The sequence below is a fragment of the Natrix helvetica genome, assembly GCF_964273705.1.
Source record: "Natrix helvetica genome assembly, chromosome: 6".
Taxonomy (NCBI): domain Eukaryota; kingdom Metazoa; phylum Chordata; class Lepidosauria; order Squamata; family Natricidae; genus Natrix; species Natrix helvetica.
The window spans coordinates 30,946,547-30,970,478 of NC_138553.1; the positions used below are offsets into that span (position 1 = coordinate 30,946,547).

The 23,932-nt window shown below is 41.1% G+C and overlaps 1 protein-coding gene across 1 annotated transcript in view; it reads left to right on the top strand.

The window, feature by feature from the left end:
* Positions 1-23,932, top strand: part of CACNA1I (calcium voltage-gated channel subunit alpha1 I) — a gene marked incomplete at its 5' end in the record, with an annotated part of 332,383 nt that overhangs the window by 192,711 nt on the left and 115,740 nt on the right. The window contains one exon of the mRNA XM_081958124.1: positions 15,704-15,801. Within this exon, the coding sequence (XP_081814250.1) occupies positions 15,704-15,801 (98 nt within the window). The remainder of the gene's footprint in view (positions 1-15,703; positions 15,802-23,932) is intronic.

Below are 23,932 nucleotides of genomic sequence, written 5' to 3' on the forward strand. Positions count from 1 at the left end.
ACAAAGTTATACTGTGGGTCACAGGATATTATAATGGGTCAGCATTTCAAACTGAAGTATGAAGCTCTACCCTAGATATTATGCAACTGCTCCAAAACATATCAGAAAGGGGAAGGATGCTAAGGATCTTTTGACTTCAAGGATGCTTAAGTACTCTTTTAGGTATCATCTAAATGTCCATATATATATCACAGTGAACAGCAGTAACTAATCCATGCTACTGATTGTTAGCAAACATCTGCTCCTAATCAGTTCAAATGTCTGCACAGTGGTTGAAGCAGCTCTAGAGAGGCAAGCTACAGGATGATCAAAGTCATCAGACCTCATGTGAGTTGCTGAACACACCATGGCTTTTGGACTAATAAAACAGAGATGCCTTGTCTATGAGATCCTCTCATATTCTGTTTTAGTAGGTATATGGTGACTTCTCTACATCACTACTGGGGATGGGGGGTTATTGAGACTGTTGCAAACTATAGACTTCATCAATAAATGTTTGACTCAGTCAAGGTTGAGTGTACATATCATAGTTGTCCTAACCATAGTAGAGGTCAGGTAAGTTCCAAGTGGCATCTGCTGCTCAAGCTGACAGTTGTGCATATATATCTTTGCCAGCCTGCAAAATCTAGTGTGTAGTACAGATTTTTAAGTTTTTCAGTGAGGAATAAGTTGCTTAAGTTCATATTGCTGAGATCTGAGACTAGGTTATTAAGTCAATAAAATAGAAGGGCTGAATTCCTAAGACCCTGTTTTTAACCATGAACAATCAATTGTGTATATATATATTTGCCCTACAGGTAATTTCTTATTTTTTTTAGAGAGCCCAGCATCTGAGAGAAGTTTTATTTCACATTTCAACTTTTGCAGCATTTTGATTAAGTTGGACTTTTTTTGTGTGTTCTACGACTGGAAGTAAATACTTGTTTACAAACTCACATTTGGACCACTCTCCTACCCACTTCTAGTTGTCCTCTCATACTATTTCTATTTAGATATTTGGTGTGGACATGGGCCCCTCAAGATCGTGGTGGCTCAGGAATTCTGGGAATTGAAGTCTACAGGTCATAATGGGGCCATAGTTCTCCACCTCATTCTAGGTTCAGATGCAGGTTGCTTGACTGTCAGTTAATAGAAATATGTAATTAATTCAGAATTATACATGATGAATTAGTCTTTGGCAAATCCTGATGGAAGAAATTATTTTATGTCCTGAAATTCAGTAGGTTTATTTCCAGGAAAAGAAGCAGGGCTGGATATGGGTTATTATCTTACAAACAAATATCTATCATGATTCAAAGAAAATGTAGCTATAGTGAGAAATGCTGCATCCATGAAATTATTTTATAAGCTCTGTGCTCAAATCCCATCACAGTTTTCTTTTCCACTTCTAATAGTGGTTTAGCTTCCTAATCCTTTTATACATTGACTTGCTTAAATAGTAGATTAACCATTAGTGAGCTGTATTTGCTAACGGGGAGATAGTACATCCTCTTCTAATGCAGATGGGAGCAATGAGGTAAACAGCAGCTTCCATGCTACAATCATAATAATAGAATAGCCATTTAGGCCATTAAGTCTAATCTCAGTCTAAAAATCTAAATGAAAGCATCCCAGACAGGTGACTATCTAGACTGCTTGAAAGCATCCAATCAAGGGAAGCCCATCACCTCACCAGCTAATTGATTCCATTATTAAACTGCTTTTGCAGCTAGGAAGGTTTTTCTAACATTCATTCAAGTTCTGCCATTCCTGTAGTTTAAATTTGAGTTCTGGAGTGAGAAAAGCAGGTTTTGACTTTTTTCTTTGTGACAGACATGCCATAAGCATTGAAGATCGCAGCCTGTTCTTACCTTTCTCTGGGAACAATGCAAACAGAAAAACACATTTTATTCCACATTGTGTTTTGTTTATTAAAATATGTGGTCATAGACCAAACATAGAAGTTAAAGCTTTATACTGCATTCAGTTAAAAAAGATTTTAAAAAGCAACCTATTCATGCCTGCAGAAGTTATACCTAGGAGGGAAAATCAGTTAAAAAATTTCTAATTGAATTAGCAATAGTACAAAATTTGGCTACAATTCTGATGGCTTCCTGAACGTCATTTCATAGGTAACACATGTGTTGTGGCCCAGCAGCGGCCGGCTGAGCTGTTGGTGGACTCTGACAGCTCAGACCATTGTGGGACTGCTCTGGAGGATGAGGAAGATTCTGGAGGGTGTCTGGAGTCAGAGCAGGAACTAGAGAAGCCTGTTCATTCAGTCATTCATTCCTTGGGAAAGGGGAAGTCCGCGCAGTTTTTGAATGACCGAATGAAGACGGGGAAAGGGGGGGAGGGGGATTCCTTGGAATTCTCTGCTGGCATTGCACGATGTGGGAGTGGATTGAGTCTCATACCCATCTTCCCCAGCCAAAGGACAAGAATAGGGATAAGGGATAGGGGGAGGAGGAGCTTCCGGGGATGGCGGTCGCCTCCTGAGCTCCGGGAACGCCGAGGAGCTCCCGATGGAGGAAGGGGCTGCAGCCGGCCCTTGTTCCATCTGAGGGCCGAGAGTCAGGCAGCACGACCACCCTGGCTTGCTTTGGACCTATTTTGGTCCGCCAGGGTGGTCGGGAGGCTGGAGGAAAGGCCGGAGGAAAGGCCGGAGGAAAGGCCGGAGGAAAGGCAGAGTGCGGAGCAGAAAGCGATGCGGGGAGAGGCCGGTAATGGCGATGGCGGCGGCGCGCAGCGTGCGACGTAGAGAGAGAGAGGCTGCGGCGACGCAGAGAGAGAGAGGCTGGCAAGAGAGGCTGGTAATGGCGACACAGATGGGGGCGACGGCGACAGCGGCGGTAGGAAGAGTGAGAGGAGCGACGCCGCTGCCAGGGGGCTCCGCTGCGGTTCTGACATCTCCTGGTGGCTCCTGTGCCCTCAGGCCCGCCGGCGCCAGCAGGAGATGTTGAAAGAATTGCCATGGACGTCAGGATCACCAGGACGCTGAGTGAGAGCCAGGAACACCAGGATTTTGGGTGAGAGCCATGAGAGAGCCATGGGAGAGCAGGAAAACGTGTAATAGAGGCTGGGGGAGGCCTAGAACACCGGAGGCCGCCGGAAGCCCTGTATTAGGGCCATGGTTAGGCCGGAGCGGCGGCTGGACTAAGAACACCTGCCCCCACCCAATGAGGACTCCAGATTACCACCCAATGAGGACTCCAGATTACTCCAGATTACCATCTATGAACTCCCACCCACCCAGGATCATCTAGGACTGCCACCCACCCTTTGCCATCTCCCCACCACTTGGACATTCGATCACTTTCCGCCCCCCTTTACCCAAGTATAATCAGGACAATGCCTTCCACCTTCTGCCGAGACCCTGACCTACTGACTGACCACTTACCATCTGCGGCACCTTGACTCCACCGTGTCTTTTAACAATATTTATTTGAGGTCAGACCTGCTCTGCCTGCGGGAGTCCCCTCTCTCGCAGGCATGGCCCTTGGCTCTTGCAAGGGCCCGCCTTGATGACGGGTTTGTGAACCCCGAGAGGTGGAGGAAGCGGAAGCTAAGGGGATTTTTAACAAAATGTTTTTTATCTTTTTAGGGGGTTCCAGGGGGGGTTCCAGGGTGGAGGGGTGGGTTAATCAGGCCAGGAGGGGGGCCAGTGCCAGGCGAACAGGTGAGTCCAGGAGGGAAGTGAGTGTGGTGGAGGGGGGAAGGAAAAGGATACTTCAACAGAGGGTTGCCTTATTACAACGGTCGCGGGGAGGGGGGGATGCGAGGACAGGAGAAGATCACAAGGTCGGTTGGGAGACCGTGGCTGTTGGATACGCCTGGTCGTTTGTACCAACCCCCGCAGTCTAGGTGGTCAGGAACTACAGAGCCAGGGCCTGAGGCTGATGCTTTGCAATGCAAGGTCCATGACCAACAAGGCCCCCCTCATTAATGAGTTGATCTCAGAGGGGGAGCTGGACCTTGCAGGGATAACGGAGACCTGGCTGGGCCACGAGGGTGGTTTACCCCTCGTGGAAATGTGCCCACCGGGTTTCCGTGCATTCCATCAGCCCCGGGCCCTGGGTAAGGGTGGTGGGGTGGCGGTAGTTATACGGGAATGCTTAGAGCCGAGGGAGTTCACTGTACCTCAGATACCTGGGTGTGAGTCCCTTGGTGTGAAATGGGGCCCAGGGAGGCAGTGGGGTCTGCTGATTGTATACTTGGCTCCTCGCTATGCATCAGCAGCCCTGCCCGAGCTCCTCGAGCTGATCTCAGAAACGGCAGTTGAGATCCCCAAACTTGTGGTTATGGGGGATTTCAACTTGCCATCGACGGGGGAAGCATCTGAGGTAGCTCGGGAGTTCATGGCTTCCATGACAGCCATGGACCTGACCCAATTAATTCAGGGCCCCACACACGAAGGTGGCCACACTCTGGACCTTGTTTTTGTATCTGAGCAGTGGACGAGTGATCTGGGAATAGGGGATTTAGTTATCACTCCCCTGTCATGGTCAGATCACTCATCTCTCCGGCTGGACTTCCCCGACGCTACCCCCCACCGCGAGGAGGCGGAACCAGACTGTCCAAGTTGGTACCGCCCCAGGCGCCTGATGGAACCGGACAGGTTCCAGGCGGAGCTTGGGCCATTCCCTGTAGCCCAACGCTGGGGCCTTGGACCGGGTTGCGCCTTTGCGGCCTATCCTGCGGCGACGACCCACCCGGGCTCCTTGGTTTACTGAGGACCTGAGGGTGATGAAGCGCCATAGGAGACGCCTAGAGAGCAGGTGGAGGTCCTCACGCTCCGAATCTGATCGAACACAGGTAAGAGCCTATTCACGGACCTACCTTGTGGCATTAAGAGTGGCCAAATGTAGACACTGTGCCGCTCTTATTGCGTCCGCCGATAACCGCCCTGCCGCCCTGTTTCGGGTAACCCGCTCCCTCTTATCACAGGGGACGCGGGAAGCCCCCTTGCAGGGCAGAGCAGAGGAGTTTGGGGAATACCTGCAGGACAAAGTCGCTCAGATCCGGAGCGGATGGGCCCCCTTCAGTGGACCAGAGGAGCCGTCAACAGTGAGTCTTGTGAGACCATTCTGGGAGGAGTTTGATTCTGTTGCCCCCGAGGATTTGGACAGGTTGCGTGGACGGCTGCGACCCACCACATGTTTAATGGACCCGTGTCCTTCCTGGCTGGTACTGGCATCCTGGGAAGTGACACGAGGCTGGCTCCTGGGCCTGGTGAATGCCTCGTTGGGTGAGGGGTCCTTACCTACCGCCTTGAAAGAGGCGGTGGTGAGGCCCTTACTCAAGAGGCCTTCCCTCGACCCGATGGAGCTAGCTAATTATCGTCCAGTCTCCAACCTTCCCTTTTTAGCGAAGGTTGTAGAGAATGTGGTGGCACAGCAGTTTCCGCGACACCTTGAGGAATCCGAATATCTAGACCCATGCCAGTCCGGCTTCCAACCCGGGCACAGCACTGAGACGGCCTTGGTCGCGTTGGTTGATGATCTCTGGAGGGCCAGAGATAGGGGTTGTTCCTCTATCCTGGTCCTATTAGATCTGTCAGCGGCTTTTGATACCATCGACCATGGTATCCTATTGCGCCGGCTGGAGGGGATGGGAGTTGGAGGCACCGTTCTGCGGTGGTTCGGCTCCTACCTCTCTGACCGGACGCAATGTGTGTTGGCAGGGGGGCAGAGGTCGACCCTGAGGTCACTCACCTGTGGGGTGCCACAGGGGTCGGTCCTCTCGCCCCTTCTGTTCAACGCATATGTGAAGCCGCTGGGGGAGATCATCCGTGGTTTTGGGGTTGAGTATCATCTGTACGCTGATGATACTCGGCTGTACATTTCCACCCCAAACCACCCCAACGAGGCTGTCGAAATGATGTCCCGGTGTTTGGAAGCCGTCGGGGTCTGGATGGGGGACAACAGACTCAAGCTCAACCCCTCCAAGACTGAGTGGCTGTGGCTACCGGCACCTCGGTTCAGCCAGTTGACACCATCACTGGCCATAGGGGGCGAGCAATTGCCCCCTGTGGAACGGGCGCGCAATTTGGGCGTCCTCCTAGATGCCCGGCTGTCGATGGATGACCATGTGGCAGACGTGGCAAGGGGGGCGTTCCACCAGGTTCGCCTGGTGCGCCAATTGCGCCCCTTACTGGACCGGGATGCCCCACGCACGGTCACTCATGCGCTGGTGACGTCTCGTCTGGACTACTGCAATGCCCTCTACATGGGGCTTCCCTTGGGACGCGCCCGAAGACTACAGCTAGTCCAGAATGCAGCCGCGCGGGCCATCACGGGGAGTACTAGGTACTCCCACATAACACCTCTCCTGCGCGAGCTGCACTGGCTGCCTGTGGTTTTTCAGGTGTGTTTCAAAGTGTTGATCACCATCTTTAAAGCGCTCCATGGCACAGGACCTAGCTACTTGCGGGATCGCATCCTACTGCACACATCCCTGCGACCAATTCGCTCTCACAGGAAGGGACTCCTCCTGGTGCCGTCCACCAAGCAATGACAACGGGCGCCGCCTAGGAGTAGAGCCTTCTCTGTGATGGGCCCAACCCTCTGGAATGACCTCCCCCCCGACATCAGAACCACCACCAACTTCCGCTCCTTCCGTCAAAAACTAAAGACTCACCTGTTTCGACTAGCCGGCTTGGCCCATTCATAGTTTTATCTTACCTCCTGGCAGATATTTTTAATTGGGAATTTCTAGGTCATTATTTTAACTTTAACTTTTTGGGGTATTTTTAGGGGTTATTTTTAAATACTGTTTTTAATCGCTTTACTTTAAGATACAGTTTTTATAGCCTCCTCATCTAAGTATTTAAGGATCTGTGTATTTTTGTATTTATTCTTATGTATTCCTTGTGTTTTAATTTGACTGTACACCGCCCCGAGTCCCTTTTGGGAGAGGGGGTGGTCTAGAAATTTAAAATAAAGTAAAGTAAAGTAAAGTAAGTTGGCCACCAGGTGGCATCTGAGTCAGGGGGAACAGAGGGAGGTTGTATCTGATGTGCATATGAGTAAAATTGATAAGAGAAAGGAACAGCTGTGGAGAAGACATCATAGAAGAAAGTAAGGACAGCTGGTTAAGGGTGTGGCCCCTCCCAAAGAGTTTATAGGTGGAGCGACGGGAGGGGAATCTTTGCAGGAAACAACAGTCCATCTTACGAGCCATTGCGGAAGCATTCTGTAAGTTTTAATCTTGGGTTATTGAAGATAGCGTTCTAGGCTCCTAGCCAAGGGGTGGCTTTATCTATGTAATTAGTTGTGGCAGACAGCCAAGCCCATGTCTGCATATTCATTGGAATCACGGGACAGAACACACATGGTTGCCATGTGAAAGTAGTCTGCAGAGCTTGTGCAGAGCCCTCCCAAAAGTGATGCGCTACTGTCTCAATTTTAGAGTCTGAGCAGATACACAAAAGGCTTCTTAGCCTTTTGACAAAGATAAAGTATATGTATTTTGTTCCACATGTTCATGTGTTTGCTCAAAAATGCAAGTACATTTTCTAGGCGTTGAACAGAATGAAAATTTCCAGCATGTGTGGTCCTATATGTCAAATTGGCTTAGATAGAGTGAGGGAGTCAGGGAAGGCAGACTATGTAGATGAACAATGCCTAAAATTTTGGCTGAATGCTCAAAAGCCATTCTGGTAGGGAAGTTGTATTTTCCACATATCTTAAGACACCAGGTTATGAAAGAAGTATATTCTTTTTCTCCCAGCAAGAATAGGTTACCTATTGTTATTTCTACAACTTGCTGGCTTCTGAATACCTCAATTTTAAATAATAAAATAATACATCTGCACTATGCAGAAGCCAGAAAGTTGTAGAAATAATAATAGATAATGTATCCTTACTAGATGGAAAAAAGCGAATAAATCTAGCATGTACTTAGTTTATTTGTTTGTTTGGCTCTGAAAATGTGCACGTTTCCTTTAATATTGTTAGACTATAACAAAATCAAATTGAAATATTAGCTGAATTTACAGAGAAATGGACTTAATTGGTAAACTACTCAATAATATGTTTCCAGATTGCCATAAAAATAGATTTGCATGTTTGCCTTCTTTTATTAACTCATCAATAACTAGTTAACTTACTGAAAGTATATCTCTGAAAAGTCATTCCATTTTCACTGAGGAAAATGGATTTTTTTAATCTACTTAATTTAGGAAGACAGTTTTCTTCTTGTCAGTGTTTTTCTCATATGAGTACTTGGAAATTAGTGCAAACTCCTCTCAACTGTTGCCCTCCAGATGTTAAGTTGTAATCTTTAGGCATTAACTGTACCTTTAGAGATAGTGATTCTTCATCTTAAGAGCAAGGGGGATTGCTTCAATTGCATTCAAAAAAAAAGAGAAAATTCCAGTTGTTTTACATTTTAGATCACTTATAACTCCTTGTTTTCTGATTTAGATCTCTCTCTGCAAGGGCCTGAAAATAAATAAAAGAGACATGCATAGAAAAGGGATAAGACTGACCATTTTCTGAGATGGCTTTCCTTAACAATCTAAATCTCTCCAAATTATTTTTAATATTGAATATGTTGAATATTTTTCCTTGCCTATACAAAATTTGCTGCTTTTTCTAAGTACCTCATGGGAGGATGAAAATACATAAGCAAACGGCAATTCAAGAAAAACATCATTTCACTCAGTTACCACAAATGTACTTTTTTTTTCTAAAGAGTAGTTGCAGTGTGGAGGAGAAAAAAGGAGGCAGCAGAGGAAAAAAAGAAGAAATCATAACACTTCAGCAAGTAATACTTTGTTGCCCTGGAAAATATGTCCCTGTAGCAAATGCTGTTGTGAAAGGTTGTGACAGCTGCTCTTTCTATTTTTTGGGCTGGGAACAGAATTGAATGACAATTCACAGAGAGCGTCTTTTGGTTAAATATGCTGCAGAACAAAGTGAAGGCTTAATGCTAGCGCTGAGTCAGCAACTAGAGCAACCTTTGATATTTAATAATGCATGGAGTGAATTAGGTGGTGACAGCCCTCAAGGTCTAGGCTTTCTATATGTAATTATGTACTGCTGAACTTACAGAATGTCTATTTTGGGAGAAAAGACAGGGCAGGTTATAATTAAAGATTTATATAGCAAATCTGATCTGCAGATATGTGTGATAATACCCACCTTTGCACCAGTCCTGTGGAATCAGTTATGCCTGTTGTAGAAGTGGAACTGAGACTGAACAAGGGACAACCTGTCTTTGGCCAACTGAAAACATGATTTGCCTTTCCTGGAATCAGTCATATTACTTGTAGAAACATATTCCATGGTTCACGTGAAATTAGTTATGCCTGTTGTAGAAGTGGAACTGAAACTGAACAAGGGATAAACTGTCTTTGTCCAAATGAAAACATGATTTGTCTTTCCTGGAATCAGACATATTACTTGTGGAAATATATTCCATGGTTCGTATTGCATCTGTTTTTGTGTATCAGTGCTTGTTTGATCAAGAATTTGCAATAGATACCAGTAGTTGACTTGATTAGGAAGGCTAGGAGAGCCAAAGAAAATAAGAGACAAAAACATGTCATAGAACTTTCAGAACACAAATTAATACAGAATCTAGTCAAGTGAGTACACAGAGAAAGAGCTGTATGAAAGTGAGTACACAGGGAAATTGCTGGAATTCTTCCCTCTATTTCTTGTTAAGATGGATTCCTCTGTACCAATGGTTTTTTTTTTTTAGTATCTTCTGACCTGAAGATCAATTAGGTACAGACAGAGTTTTTATTTCAAGTGATCCTGCTTAATATAGGGCCAATGCTCATACTGGTCAGGATAATAAAAATAATCCTTCACTTATGATCATAGCTGAGCCCAGAATTATGATTGTAAATCATTGCAATCATTAAGCAGGCCACCATGTGACCACTTAATTGTGATATCTTTTTTGTGGCAGTCATTAAATGAACATTAAGTGAATGCCATGGTCATGAAATGAACCCATTTTAGCCAGTGGGTGTTTTTTTTTGCTGGTAACTGGAAGTAAACACTAATTTCCAGCAAAAAAAATCCATAAATACAGGCCAGTTGTCAAACACCCAAAATGTGATCACATGACTGTATGATACGTCTGGGGAGATCTGTCGTAACTTTGAATGCTTGCTAAGGAATAGGTTACCTCTATGCAAAATAAAAGAGGTAACATCTCAGATATTGATGGGACCAAGACTTTCAATTTTTTTCCTTTGAATTTTGTAGATTTTTGGTTTTTTAAATTGTATATTTTTGTGCTTGCAGATTTCTAGGTGCTTTTGGCATAGACAGATTAACGGATTACAGATTTTACAGATTTTTACAGCTTTACAGATTTTACAAGTTTACTGATTAACAGAGGGTCTCTATGGCAGACCCTCAAATATTGGAACACTCCTATCATTTCTCCCCTGGTCTTTCTCTTCACTAGGCTATCTATGCCCAGTTCCTGTAATCATTCTTCACATGTTTTAGCCTTTTAATCATCTTGGTTGCTTTTCTCTGTGCTTTTTCTAGAGTCCCAACATCTTTTTTGTAGTGTAGTGACCAAAACTGGATGCAGTATTCTATGTGCGGTCTTAGTATTAGTACCTCACTTCATCTTCGTTGTATCCCTCTGTTAATGCAATTTAGGATTGCATTGGCTTTGGCTAGACCAGTGGTTCTCAACCTTCCCAATGCCATGGCCCTTTAATACAGTTCCTCATGTTGTGGTGACCCCCAACCACAGAGGAGCGGTGTCTCTGTTCCTAAGACCATTGAAAATATGTGTTTTCCGATGGTCTTAGGTGACCCCTGTGAAACGGTCATTCGACCCCCAAAGGGGTCGCAACTCACAAGTTGAGAACTGCTGGGCTAGACACACAGAAAAGGGGCTATGTTATACAAAGGGAAATATATCTAATTTTCCTCTATATTGGCAATCAGGAATCCTCTTTACTATGCAGAATGATAATTTTATGTTAAGCATTCAGTAAATGCAAAAGTAGGTGGTAACCTCTTTTAACATTTGTTTAACAGCTAAGTCAGCATTTATACATGACATTTAGTATTGTCTGAACTGATGGTCGTAGGGCTGTGCAGCACTTCAGACTTGAGGGCACAGAAGTGCTTAGGAGAAACCATCTTCTTAGAGGATGCAGCTGCATTTTTTTCCTGGGACTGCATGACTCACCTCCACCTCCAGTTGTAGATGCCCGAGCATGTACTCATTTCTTGCATGAGTAGTTCCAAGTTAGCCCTTGCTTTTGCTTGTAATGATGCCAGATATAGGCCAAGATAAACTCTGGGTATTTTTGAAAAGCATTGTAGAAACCAGCAAAAGCAGTCTCATCAAGGAACTGGCTGAAGATAATCTTGACGCTGTCCTTGAGGTGTGGCAGCAGAGTGGGTTGAACCAGCATTGATGCAATGTTTGTAGTGGTGAAATCATACCTGATGATGAAAAGCAATAGCTTCTAGGTGTTAATGAGCTCTGTAGTTATGGGACAAAAGAGTACACTGCCTGCAATAAGACAGCGGACCCATGGCAGCTACTCATATACTCATGCAATCATCCTTTCTAATCCCAGATATCCAGATTTCACCCCAAGCTTAGCAATAAATCTTAACTTTCCATAGCTTCATCCTGTATTCAAGAAATGTGCTTACAGCAGATGCTTCAGAAACATGACTTAGCTAAATAATTGGCTTTACTGCAGAAAAGATAAAAGCTCTGTGCATGCAGAACACAAAAATCAAGCTCTGTGTGTGTGTGTGTGTGTGTGTGTGTGTGTGTGTGTGTGTATCTGCTCCAGGGTTTAAATTGCAGGCCTTTTCCTCCTACGTTGGCTTCTTTTCCTAGCCTTGAGACGTCTACTCAATGTTTATGTAACCGTTTTTTCGGGTCAGAGCACTGCTACTTCCTGCCTCACCAGCTTCAGCCATTGCACAGATGGGGCATCTGTCAACATAGATGAGAAGGCTTCTATCCCTTTGCTGAAGTTCTAGAGCAGCCCTTCTAGGAAAAGGATACCTTTGTAGTTTAAAAGCAAACAGATGCCCTCAGAGTTTAAACAAATACATCAATACATTTTCTCAGAAGCTCGCAAAACCAGCAGTTCTTTGATCCAATTTCAAATGGTAATGATCCAATTACAATGTGTGTGTGTGTGTGTGTGTATGTAAATGTAAATGTATATGTAAATGTATATGTATATGTAAATGTATATGTAAATGTATATGTATATGTAAATGTATATGTGTATGTGTATGTATATGTATATGTATGTGTATGTGTATGTGTATGTGTATGTGTATGTGTATGTGTATGCTGGTCTTGTTGTATTCGGGTCTTTTCCCGTGTAAGATTGAGATTGTCTTGGCAACGTTTCGGCGAGGTCTCACTCTGTGTGTGTGTGTGTGTGTGTGTGTGTGTGTGTGTGTGTGTATGTGTATGTATATACACACACACACACACACACACACACACACACACACACACACACACACACACACACACACACATATATATATATATATATATATATATATATATATATATATATATATATATATATATAGGACGGCATTGTACATGACACCATAATTTTTTTTTAATTTGGGGATTTTTCCCCCTTCTTCTTTTTCTAAATCTTACATTGTTTTGATATAATGATATTTGTACTGTATGAATTGAAATTATTAACATTCTATTATTTCAATAACTATTGAAAATACTGAGAAACATTATAACAATATTAATTTAATAAAAAGAAAAACAAAGATTTTTTTTAAAAAAGGAAAAAATAGGAACTATTAGATTCTAACCTTTTCTGCTGATTTGCAATATTATATATATATATATTCAAGCCCCCTTAGAAGATTATATTTGCCATGCTAAGTGAAGTATGCATGGGAAGCACTCTTGCTTAAATTTACTTAAAGTTCTATTTATTAAGTTATTGATTAGCATAAAATATTTGTAAGCAATTCAAACAATTCATAAATGCTTTTAACTAATGAAATATTTGGTACCAATAATATATTGTTAATATAAAATAATGATAATTAAAAAGAACTTAATTTATATTTCAACAAATCTATCTCCAATTCATTTCATATTCCCAATTTCAAAATATCTACTCCCCCCCCCCCAGCAGTACAAAGGTTTCTGTTACATGTTAGAATAAACCCCAATTATGAATATCAATTCTTATATTTCTGGACCAAAAGAAGAAGGAAATGTTTTGTGGGCAAAAGCAAGCCCCCCCCCCCCCCCCCCAGTAGCAAGGACTGATTTCTCAAGTACTTCTATGAATGGGCCTATTCTATCAGTTAAATTGAACATTTAAAATTTATTGCAATGTGCTGATGATCGAAGAAAAGTCTCACTGACAAAACATTTATTCTTTGAAAGCTCATCACAAATGCATCCCCTGACTGGCAGGATGAACATAAATTGTTTATGACAATGTCATCAGACCTGAACTTTCTTCCCATGGGAAACTGCTCTGAATTTTAATATGACTCATGAATTAATTGATTAATTATACCACTTAATTTTATCAGCTCTAGTCTCTTTGCTCTTAAAGTTCAGGAGCAGGACTCACGAGAATTGGATTTTGATTTGATTTTCTAACTTGGTACCCTCCAGTTACATCAGATGGTCTACAACATGGAATTTAAAAACAAAAGCATATATAGAGGATGCTAGATTGAGGAAAACTATTTTTTTTTTTGCCATCTCGCTTTCTCCACTGACAAGAGATCAGTAATAGCAAGCATGCATGTCCTTGAGAGACATTTATCAGCAGATAGAGAAGTCTGATCAGATCAAGCCAATGGTGCATCTTCTTTCTTGGATGCATCCAGGTCATGGATGGCAGGAGCTCTTTTTACAGTTGTCTTATAGCACTGAGCATTCAGTGCTGTGCTGTCTCTGTGTATTTATATTATTTTGTGAGTTGGTTGCTTACACTGATTCAAGAAGATCCTATCCAATGCCTCATAAAGCATAAACCTACTCTTCTCTTTGAATCTTGCAAAGTTAGAGACTTGGCTTACGCAAGTTAGGTTACGGTTTAGATCTCCTGTGAAGGTTGCACTGAGTTACAGTTTTCTGTACTGGAACGCAGGTACCAGACAGAATAAACTGTGACCAAGTTCCTACACTGCATTAAGCATAGTTTTTTTTTTGTTCCCCTCCTCCCCCGCAAGATGGCAGCGCACTTAGACACTGTGGCTTTGAGCTCCTGGTGCCACAGTAGAGTTAGGCAAAAAAAAAATTTAACCAATTTCGTTGTATTTAAGTACAATGACAATAAAGATTATACATATACGTACATAGTTTGCCTAATCAAACTATTATACTGAAGCTGAAAATCACTTAAATCATAAGCAAGCAAACCTCGTTATATTTCAGCATAATATGTGAATTCAGCCAGTATGTATGTATGTAAGATCACTTATTTTAAAACTAAAATACTCTGCACCAATCTTAAGAAAGAAATGCTGGCTTCCAGTCTTTATACCTTCTCACTGGCAACAGCAAAGAGGGTCAGAACAGGATCAATGGGGATTGCAGCTGGCAACCAAAGTTTGATTCTTTTCCCATGTGCTTTAGCAATAGCATTTAGGCTTATATACCTCTTCACGGTACTTTATAGCCCTCTCTAAGCAGTTTGCAGCATCAGCATATTGCCCCCAACAATCTGCCTTCTCATTTTATTCACCTCGGAAGGATGGAAGGCTGAGTCAACCTTGAGCCTGGTGAGATTTGAACTGCCAAATTGCAGGCAGCCGGCAGGCAGCAGAAGTGGCCTGCAGAACTCTCCTTTCTTCTCCTTTCTTCCCCTCTCCTCTGATTTAATAAACAGATTCTATGAAATCTTATCCAGAATTAAAAGAAACCAGTAACATTTATTGAAATCTTCTAATCCTGATTAGAATCCTGGAATAGATAGTACAAAGCAAAGTAGGTGATGCACACACAGACAAAAATCTGTACCCTGTACTATCTCAAAAAGCTCTGTTTCCTGTTAGAGATTCAGCATTCTGATTTATATATTCCATTTTGTGTGTTTATTTATAGATGCATATACAAATACAGATATCTTTTCTGAGGAGGCTCATAATACAAAATTAACATATAAACACTGTTAATTTTAAAAGTACTGAAATTGTTCATTCTCTACAGCAGGTGGATATTCAGATTCTGTGGAACAAATTTAGGCATCCAGCCCAGCCAGTATGATCAAGAATAAAATATGGTGGGAATAAATGGAAAAAATATTTCTGATCTCCTGGTTCTTTTTAGATCCTAAGATTAAGGGTAGCATTTTTAATTGAACCTGAGGAATTGGGGAGGGTGGTTTTTTTAAAGCTTGTGGAATGCACATGTTCAGATATAAAGATTCCCAAAGGGTATCCACTATTGAATCTATAGCCTGATGCTGTCATCATAACCTAAAGATGCTGCCTGAGATATACAGCACTGGATGCTACTCAGTTGTTTCGTCTCTCCAGCCCCAGTGAAGTGACAACCTATAATATGATTTGCAGAGTGATGCTTCCCCCAATACTTTCCTGCCATCAAATTCTCAGGACAGACTAAGGAAGAAGAAATGACATACTAAAGGGATTTGATGCCGTTCTGTCAGCATGAGCAGCTTTAACTCCTGTATCCCTCATTTACTCTATTGGTTTTAAACATATATAATAGTTTCAGTGTCTTTCATCTTTTGCAGGATGGTGGAATATTCCCTGGATCTTCAAAATATTAACTTGTCTGCAATTCGCACTGTACGAGTTCTGAGGCCCCTTAAAGCCATTAACCGAGTGCCTAGTAAGTCTATCTGCCTCCTTCCTTTCTTGACGGGGATGGGAAAATGCATGCTCATGTCTTTTTCATGATAGGTGGGCACTGTAGGAGTTATTTAATATAATCCAGGGGCCACATGAATTCACCAGCATCCCTCTTGTGGTCTCCAGAGGGGAGGGGGGAAACTGGTGGGTCTCCCTTTTACATTTTGAAGAGTTTGGAAAGGTTTCAAAGGGTAAAATAAAAGCCTTAAGCTTTGTACGTATTTAATGCATTAATTTTACTTCTTAAAAGTTTAGCCCCCAGCCCTATCCACTTTGGGGAAGCTTCCCTAACATGACAGCTAAAGTCTGATGCAGTCCTCAGGCCAACTGAAGTTTCATTTCCCTAATGTATCTGGCCCCTGCCAGCCATGGCTGGTTAAATGTGTCACCACGAAAACAGACCAAGCCCCCTTGGGAGATATTATAGTCTTTTCTAATAAAGTTTTTGACCGAAGCATTTCCCAAAATAAATCTCACCTTCAGGTCATCAAAAAGTGTGCCCTTTTAATGTTAATTTCATAATAGTGAGAAGTTAAAAAAGAGGTTCTTTAAGTATTTGTATTGGGAGAAGAGCTATTACACTTGTCCTTAAATGATCTCTTGTTGGAAGTATGGGATGAAGAGTTCGATAGTAGATCACGTCACATTTTTTAAAGAGCAGTAAACACTGAAAGTGGATCACCAGAACGAAACAACTGTGAAAAGATGAACTGAATTGGCAATAAAATGGTAAAATTAGGTTGGTTCATGAGTACAATCATAAATCCTCAGCTACATGTCGGAGGCTCATGTGGTGATAAGCCAGAAGAAGAGACATGAAATTACAGTGAATAATTGGAGCTTGTCTTTTGTAAATGAGAAATGGTCTCTTTTCATCATACTTTGGCTTTCTTTTATTTTGTTTAAATTAGGATATCAGGACCATTGTATTCCTTCAAATAGGATTTTGTTACAGCTATGGGTTTAGATGTGGAATGTTGAGTTAATTTATTTAAAACTCTGAGATTTTTGCTGATAATTGTAGTGGAGAAGAAGTTACTTATTTGATTTGCCTATTCTTAAGAGATGTTTCAGAAAGCTTTAGAAAGCTGCCATTATTCTTCAAATAACACACCCATTCTCGCAAGACCTGGGGAAGATCTTGGAAGTTTTCTGAAGGCTTTCTGAACCATTGCAACAACAGGCTGCATGATTTAGCAACTGAATGGCACATGTGTCTGGAATTGAGATGGCAGTAGGGATTGGGATTGCTAAAGACTTCAGTGATGTGATGTCTTGCTTTATGATCACATCATTTAGCAACAGAAATTCTGGTCTCAATTTTGGTGGTGAGTTGAGGATTACCCCTACAGTATATTGGTTTGATTCTCTATTATATCTTTATAAGTTCACATATAAATAGATTATGGAAAGATATTCGGGAAAGAAACATAACTCATATTTATTCTTGGCAGATCAAGACTCTCCATTCGGGGAAATGTGGAATTAGCATTCAGTATGAATATGTAAATACATATTCAAACTAGATGCATGTCAGAGTCCATGCAAGTGAACTTCTCTAGGATTTGCATAATAGGGTATGATCTCTGAGAAGTTCTTCTCCGTAGCAGTTACTTAGTGCAATTTGTTTAGCAGGCAAACCCAGAAAAGAGTCTCCAAATTGGGCTGTGTGAGGAATGATTTTCAAATATCCCACCTTTAAGGTCTGTGGGGTTTTTGAAGCTAAAGTTATTTCTTTAAATTTATAATATAACATTCATTGTAGCATGATGTTTATAGTAACTATTTTATGAAGTGCATGAAATGATCTGGAAAGTTGCTATCTGATTTTAGTTAAACCAAAATAGTTACAGCCTGATTTATTGAAGGATAAAAATATGGACTCAAATATACACTCAAAGTCATTTATATTCTAATTGGCTACTGTCTTTCAAGGACTTTATGAGGGAAGCTTTGGGTTTTTTGATAGTGTCTCATCCATTAAAGCTGCAGAGAGATGTTGTTTTGACTTTATCCATTCAAAAAAGTGATGTATATAAAAATACGGACAGAAAATATTCCTGACAACTACTCCCTCGTCCTCCTCCTCCCCCTCCTCCATAGGATGTAATAATGTACACTATCAGTTATATCAATACTGTATCTGCAAATGCATGCAAGATGTACTTCATGTTGTACGTGTGTATATATCTAATATGTTCTTTTATAAATAAGACTGGTATTAGTATAGTTAACTTCTTCAATCTGGTGGGCTCTCAAGTGTATTTAGCACCCAGATGTAACTCAGAACTTCCAGATTTTGACCACATGATCTAGGAATTATGGGGATCGCAGCAAATCTGTATAGACAGCATTTTATTCAGTAAAGATTACTGTATATTTAATAATATAATTTTATAAAACTTATTAGAGCATAAAATACAAATTAAAATGAAAATAGTGGGAAAATGGAAAAGGGGAAAGAGAGAAGTGTAGTATGAAGGGGAAAGAGAGGGAAAAAAGCATTAACTTCTGGTTCAGTGCTGTAGAATGAGCATAATGTTATAGCCTCACCTTTTAACTTTGCATGCTCAACATATACTAGCCACTTCTATAACAAAAAAACCCACTCTTGTCGTAATCATTAAATCTCAAAGTTAAAGTTAAGTTTTTTTTTTAAAATGGGAAATAATTCGGAAGCAGCTTTAAAGCAAAACTAATACACATAAAAGCATGCTATTGAAAGGGCCATTCCATGGAATTTGGAAAACTAAATACAATAAGCCAGCAAGCAGTGAGGGACATGACTTCTGGTGTCTTACACAACCCCTTGACATCCTACGATCTAAAATATTTTAGACTCTCTCTAGAAATAAATGTTAGATAATAGCCATAGGGGTTTTTCCCCCATTTTCCTTTTGTTCTAGTTAATGCCACTATAAGTCTCTGTATGAGAGATTAATATGAGTCAGGCTCCATAGGGAAATTGAACTCTTAGGATTTCCTGGGCCATAATGTAAAAACATTGATGCTTTTATAGAGCTGCTTGCATATTTAAACTAAGTATTTAGAATAGAATAACAGATTTGAATGGGACCTTGTATGTCATCTAGTCCAACCCCCTACTCAAGCAGGAGACCCCATACCATTTTATTATGTTCTCTCCAGGTTATGTACAGGCCAAGGAAAACTGATACATTTTTATTAAAATGATTATGGAAGGAAGAATATGGGAGAAGTTTGTGAAACAGAAAGTATTATCTCTGCTCCTTTTAAATACTGCCTTTCTTCACTGCACGGAATTTGTGCAGACTATACAGAACTATAACTACTACACAGTGGGGGTTTTACTGTGTTACTTATCAACTCTGATCAAATAATGATAGTAGTATTTGCATAACTATGCATCACACAGATGTTAGCAAGTTAATATTAACTATTATCTGCATATCATGCAGAAAAGCAGGAGATTTTTTTCCATGCTGAATGGCAAACTGCAGGCTTGCATTCTACACTTCATTAGTTTTTATTTGAAAAATAACTTTTATCTTTGAAGAGATCAATTTTGCCCTAGTTTTTTTTGAATCCTATCTTTATTACTTTATAAGAACTCAAGGTGGCAAACATGCATTATACTTCTACATCCTCCTACAAAATGTGTTCAGAGTAATGGAAATACCAGGACATCTCATTTCCTCATGAGAAAACTTATATAGGTAGTCCTTGACCTACGACTATAATTGAGCCCAAGATTTAGGTTGTTAAGTGAGACATTTGTTGATTGAGTTTTGCCCCGTTTTACAAAACTTCTTGCCTCAGTTGTTAAGTGAATCACTGCAGTTGATAAGATAGCAACCTTGCAGCTAAGTGAATTTCGCTTCCCCATTGACCGTGCTTGTCAGAAGGTCACAAAAGTGATCACATGACCTTGGGACACAGCAATGGTCATAAATATGAACCAGTTGCCAAGCATCTGAATGAGGATGCTGCAAAGATCGTAACTGTGAAAAACAGTCATAAGTACTGTATTTTTTGGAGTATAAGACGTACCTTCCCCCCCCCAAAGAGGGTGAAAATCTGAGTGCGTCTAATACACTGAATACAGCATTTTTGACCTCCCAAAACCTCACCCCACGCATCCCATTTTTCACAAAAATGGACATGCAGAGGGTTTGGGAGGCCTGCAAAGTGCTCCTGGGGGCTGGGGAGGGCAAAAATGAGCGAAAAATGGGCCTGTTTTTCACAAAAATAGGGCTGTTTATGCTCTCCCAAGCCCCCAGGAGCACTCTACAGGCCTCTCTTTTTTTCACAAAAAAAATGGGGTGTGGAGAGAGTTTGGGAGGCGTGAAGAGTACTCCTGAGAGCCAGGGAGGATAAAAACTTTTTTTTAAAATTTACCTCTTCAAAATCTTGGTGTGTCTTATATTCCGGTGCATCTTATAGTCCGAAAAATATGGTAACCTTTTTCAGTATGTCTCCAGAAAGCCACAGTCTGGATACGGTGAAACAGTCACCCCAAATTGGCAAAGGAGTGAGGCTGCATTCTCGCCTCTTATTTATTCAATCTATATGAGAAAAATATATAAAGGGAAGCTTGATTGAAAGATTAAAATTGGAGGAAGGCACTAACCTGCACTATGCTGATAACATTACTTTAATAGCCAACAATGCAAAAGTTCTGCAAGCCCTATACTAAAAGACCACAGTGAAAAAGTGGGACTAATGTTAAATATAAAGATGATCAAATTAATGACAACAGGTAGAACAACTAGCAGTAAAGATAGTAAAGTGATGGATTGTTAAGAGCAATTGTCAACAAAGAGGAAGCAGTCAACAAATGCATTGCAGGCCAGCATTCAGTACAGCAGCCATGAAGACCTTGGGAAAAAATATTCCAATGCTGTGAAGTGTTTATATAGGAATTTTGCAACACAATGTCCCTGTGACATTGTATGGAAGCAGATGTTGGACTTTAGAGAAGTAGGAAAGAGTATTGACCCTTTTGAACTTCAGTGTTAGAGAAGACTCCCGAAACTATTGTGAAAAGCCACAAAAAAACCCAATGGATCATTGAACTAATCAACCCAAAGTTCTCATTCAAGACACAAATTTCCAGACTCAAATTATGCTACTTTGGACACATTATGCAAGGACCCAGTTCTCTGAAAAAAGGCTCTAAGGCTGGGAAAGGTAGAAGGAAAGGAAAGAAGAGAATGGCCAGCAGCAAGATGGATGGACCCAGTTACAGAGTTATGAGTGCACCATTGAGAGACATGATAGGTTAATGATAAATTATCTTGAAGTAAACTTATGTGGTCACTACGAGTCAAAAATGACTTGATGGCACATCATTAATTCCTGATGGAATGCCAATGTTGGTGAGGTAGGAATCATATTTTAATCTAGAATATAGGAATAGTGGGCCTTCAATCTAGATAGGGTTGTGATGAAAACATACCTCAACCTCTCAAGGACGCTAAGTATCAATTAATTTACAAAGTCATGGGGGGAAAAACCTAGAGTTTAAATCCAGGCAAAGAGATACAATTTTTTAGCTGAAATAGATATCAACAATTATGTCGGAAACTTAATTTGTTGTCACTGTGAGAGTGAGGTGGGCAGTACCTTAATTTGATAAATAAATTTTATTCTTGTCTGCATTAATGCTTTTAACTAGGTAAGTTGTGTCTGCTAAGTCTAACTGAGAGCTGAACTAAGAGTTAATTTCTGGAAACCATGATTTATTACTCAGCCCAACTATATGGAACTGAAAATCAAAGGATTAAGAAAACTGTTTTAGAAATGATACAACAAACTTTTCTTACAGCTTTCACTGATACATTTATCAATTTTTGAAGAGTCCTCTGAAATAGAAGACTTTACAAAAGTCTTATTTTATCTATGATAGCTATGGCTAGAATGGAAATAGCAAGAAAATCTTCCTTCACTGCTTCCTTAGTTCAAATATTACCACCTGCCAAAGGACAACTGGAACAATTCCAAAGGTTATGGATTATTGTGGATTTTCTGCTTTAGGCCGCTGCATTATCTGTGGACTAGTTTATCCCTGATGTGGATCTTTGTTTCATTTCCAACTATTCGTCTGCATAACCCTCTCCTAGGTTCCATTTCTTTCTATGATATTCTAGCAGTGCTCTAAACCTGCTCCCTGTGATGTCTTTGAACTATGTTTCCTATCTCCAAAAGCAGAAAAACTGGGAAATACAGAAGTTGTATTTCAATGCATGAGAAAGCTTTTCATTAGAACATAGAAAAATAGGATTGGAAGGGACCTTTTAGTAGTACAGCCCCTGCCCATGGCATGAGATCCTATATGATTCTGAACTTTCTTTGGGCTTCATGGGATGGATACACATGATCATAGAAAAAATACAGAATAATAGAATTGGAAGGGATGCCAGCAGTCTTCCAGTCCAACCCCCACTCAAGCAGGAGACCTATACCAGATAGTTAACCTTTTCAGCACTGAGTGCTTAAACTGGAGTGCGCGCCGGAGCACATGGAACCCAGAAGAGAGTGCGGTGGCCAGCTGCTCTTCCAGGTTTTGTCACACACATGCGCTCCAGGCCAGCTGTCCGGCGTACATGCATGTGCCGGAACCTGGAAGAACAGCTAGTGACAGTGCGCTTACCCACAGAGAGGGCTCTGCATGTCACCTCTGGCCCACATGCCATAGGTTCGCCATCATGGCCCTATACCATTCCAGACAAATAGCTGTCCAATTTCTTCTTAAAAACTTCCAATGGTGAAGCATCCATAACTTCTGGCATCACTGGTTAATTGTTCTCACTGTCAGGAAATTTCTCCTTAATTATAGGTTGAATCTCTCCTTGATTAGTTTCTATCCATTGCTTCTTGTCCTGTCTTTGGATGCTTTGGAAAATAGGTTGACTCCCTCTTCTTTGTGGCGGCATCTCAAATATTGGAAAACTGCTGTCACCTCTAGTCTTCTTTTCACTAGACTAGACATACCCAATTCCTACAACTGTTCTTCTTATGTTTTAGCCTCCAGCCCCTTAATCATCTTTATTGCTCTTCTCTGCACTCTTTAAGTAGATCCACCATGAACGAGCTTAGGTATTGCTCTATAGCAGGGGTGTCAAACTCTTGTCATCACATTGTCACATGACGTATCATGGCATTTCCCCTTTTGCTAAAATAGGGGTGGGGTGGCCAGCACATGACACATGTGGCCCACAGGCCACAAGTTTGACACCCCTGCTCTATAGTATTGCTACCCCTTTCAGAATCAGAAACGTAAGCTCTACTTATGATCTTTGTAAGAGAATGTCAGATGTTCATTACCTTTCTTTTTGACAGCACTTTATGATTTATATGAGTTGTGTGCTTTGGAGCAGCCTCACATATTATTTTAAGCCCGAAGTCTCACTCTTGGGAGTCTGTGCCTAAATTCAGAAAAGCAACACTGGTAGAGTAATAAGTGTGTGTCTATCGGAGTGGAGGATTTAGACATGTTGAGTCAGTTTCCATTTTTAGTTTATTGAATTCATACACTTTGTCATAATGAAGTTGACATTCAGAAGTTGATACAGACAGAATAATTAAGTATCTAATAATTAATAGAGGATTGGTGGTATTGACGAATCTAAAGTATTTTCAGCTTTGAAAAAGAACAGTCATTCACGTTTTTATATTGATTCACAATGTTTAGATGTGCAGAGTATATTAATTTTATGACAAATTGTCATTCAAAATGTTTCAACGTTTCCTAAAATTTGCCATGTTTCATCCTGGACCAGGAAACCATTTTACAAATTTACATGATCAATATTCCCAGAATATTTTTTTTTGTCTATTTGTATCAAAAACCACTTGAAAACTACAAAATTCACAAAATATAAATTCAGTACAGTACATGGCAATATTATGACCTATGTTACCTCAACCTGACAATGAATTAGAATACATATGGAAACATAGATTTCTGGTAGGCCATTATTTATGTTGATTCAGTTTGTTTGGAAGAGTGGCATCATATATGATTAATAAGAACATTGCTCACTTTATTCCAATTCCAACTCTTTTTCCTTCCCACCTCTATTTTATTTCTTCCAATAATCAAAGCTATTTTGGAATATCCTGATGCATGG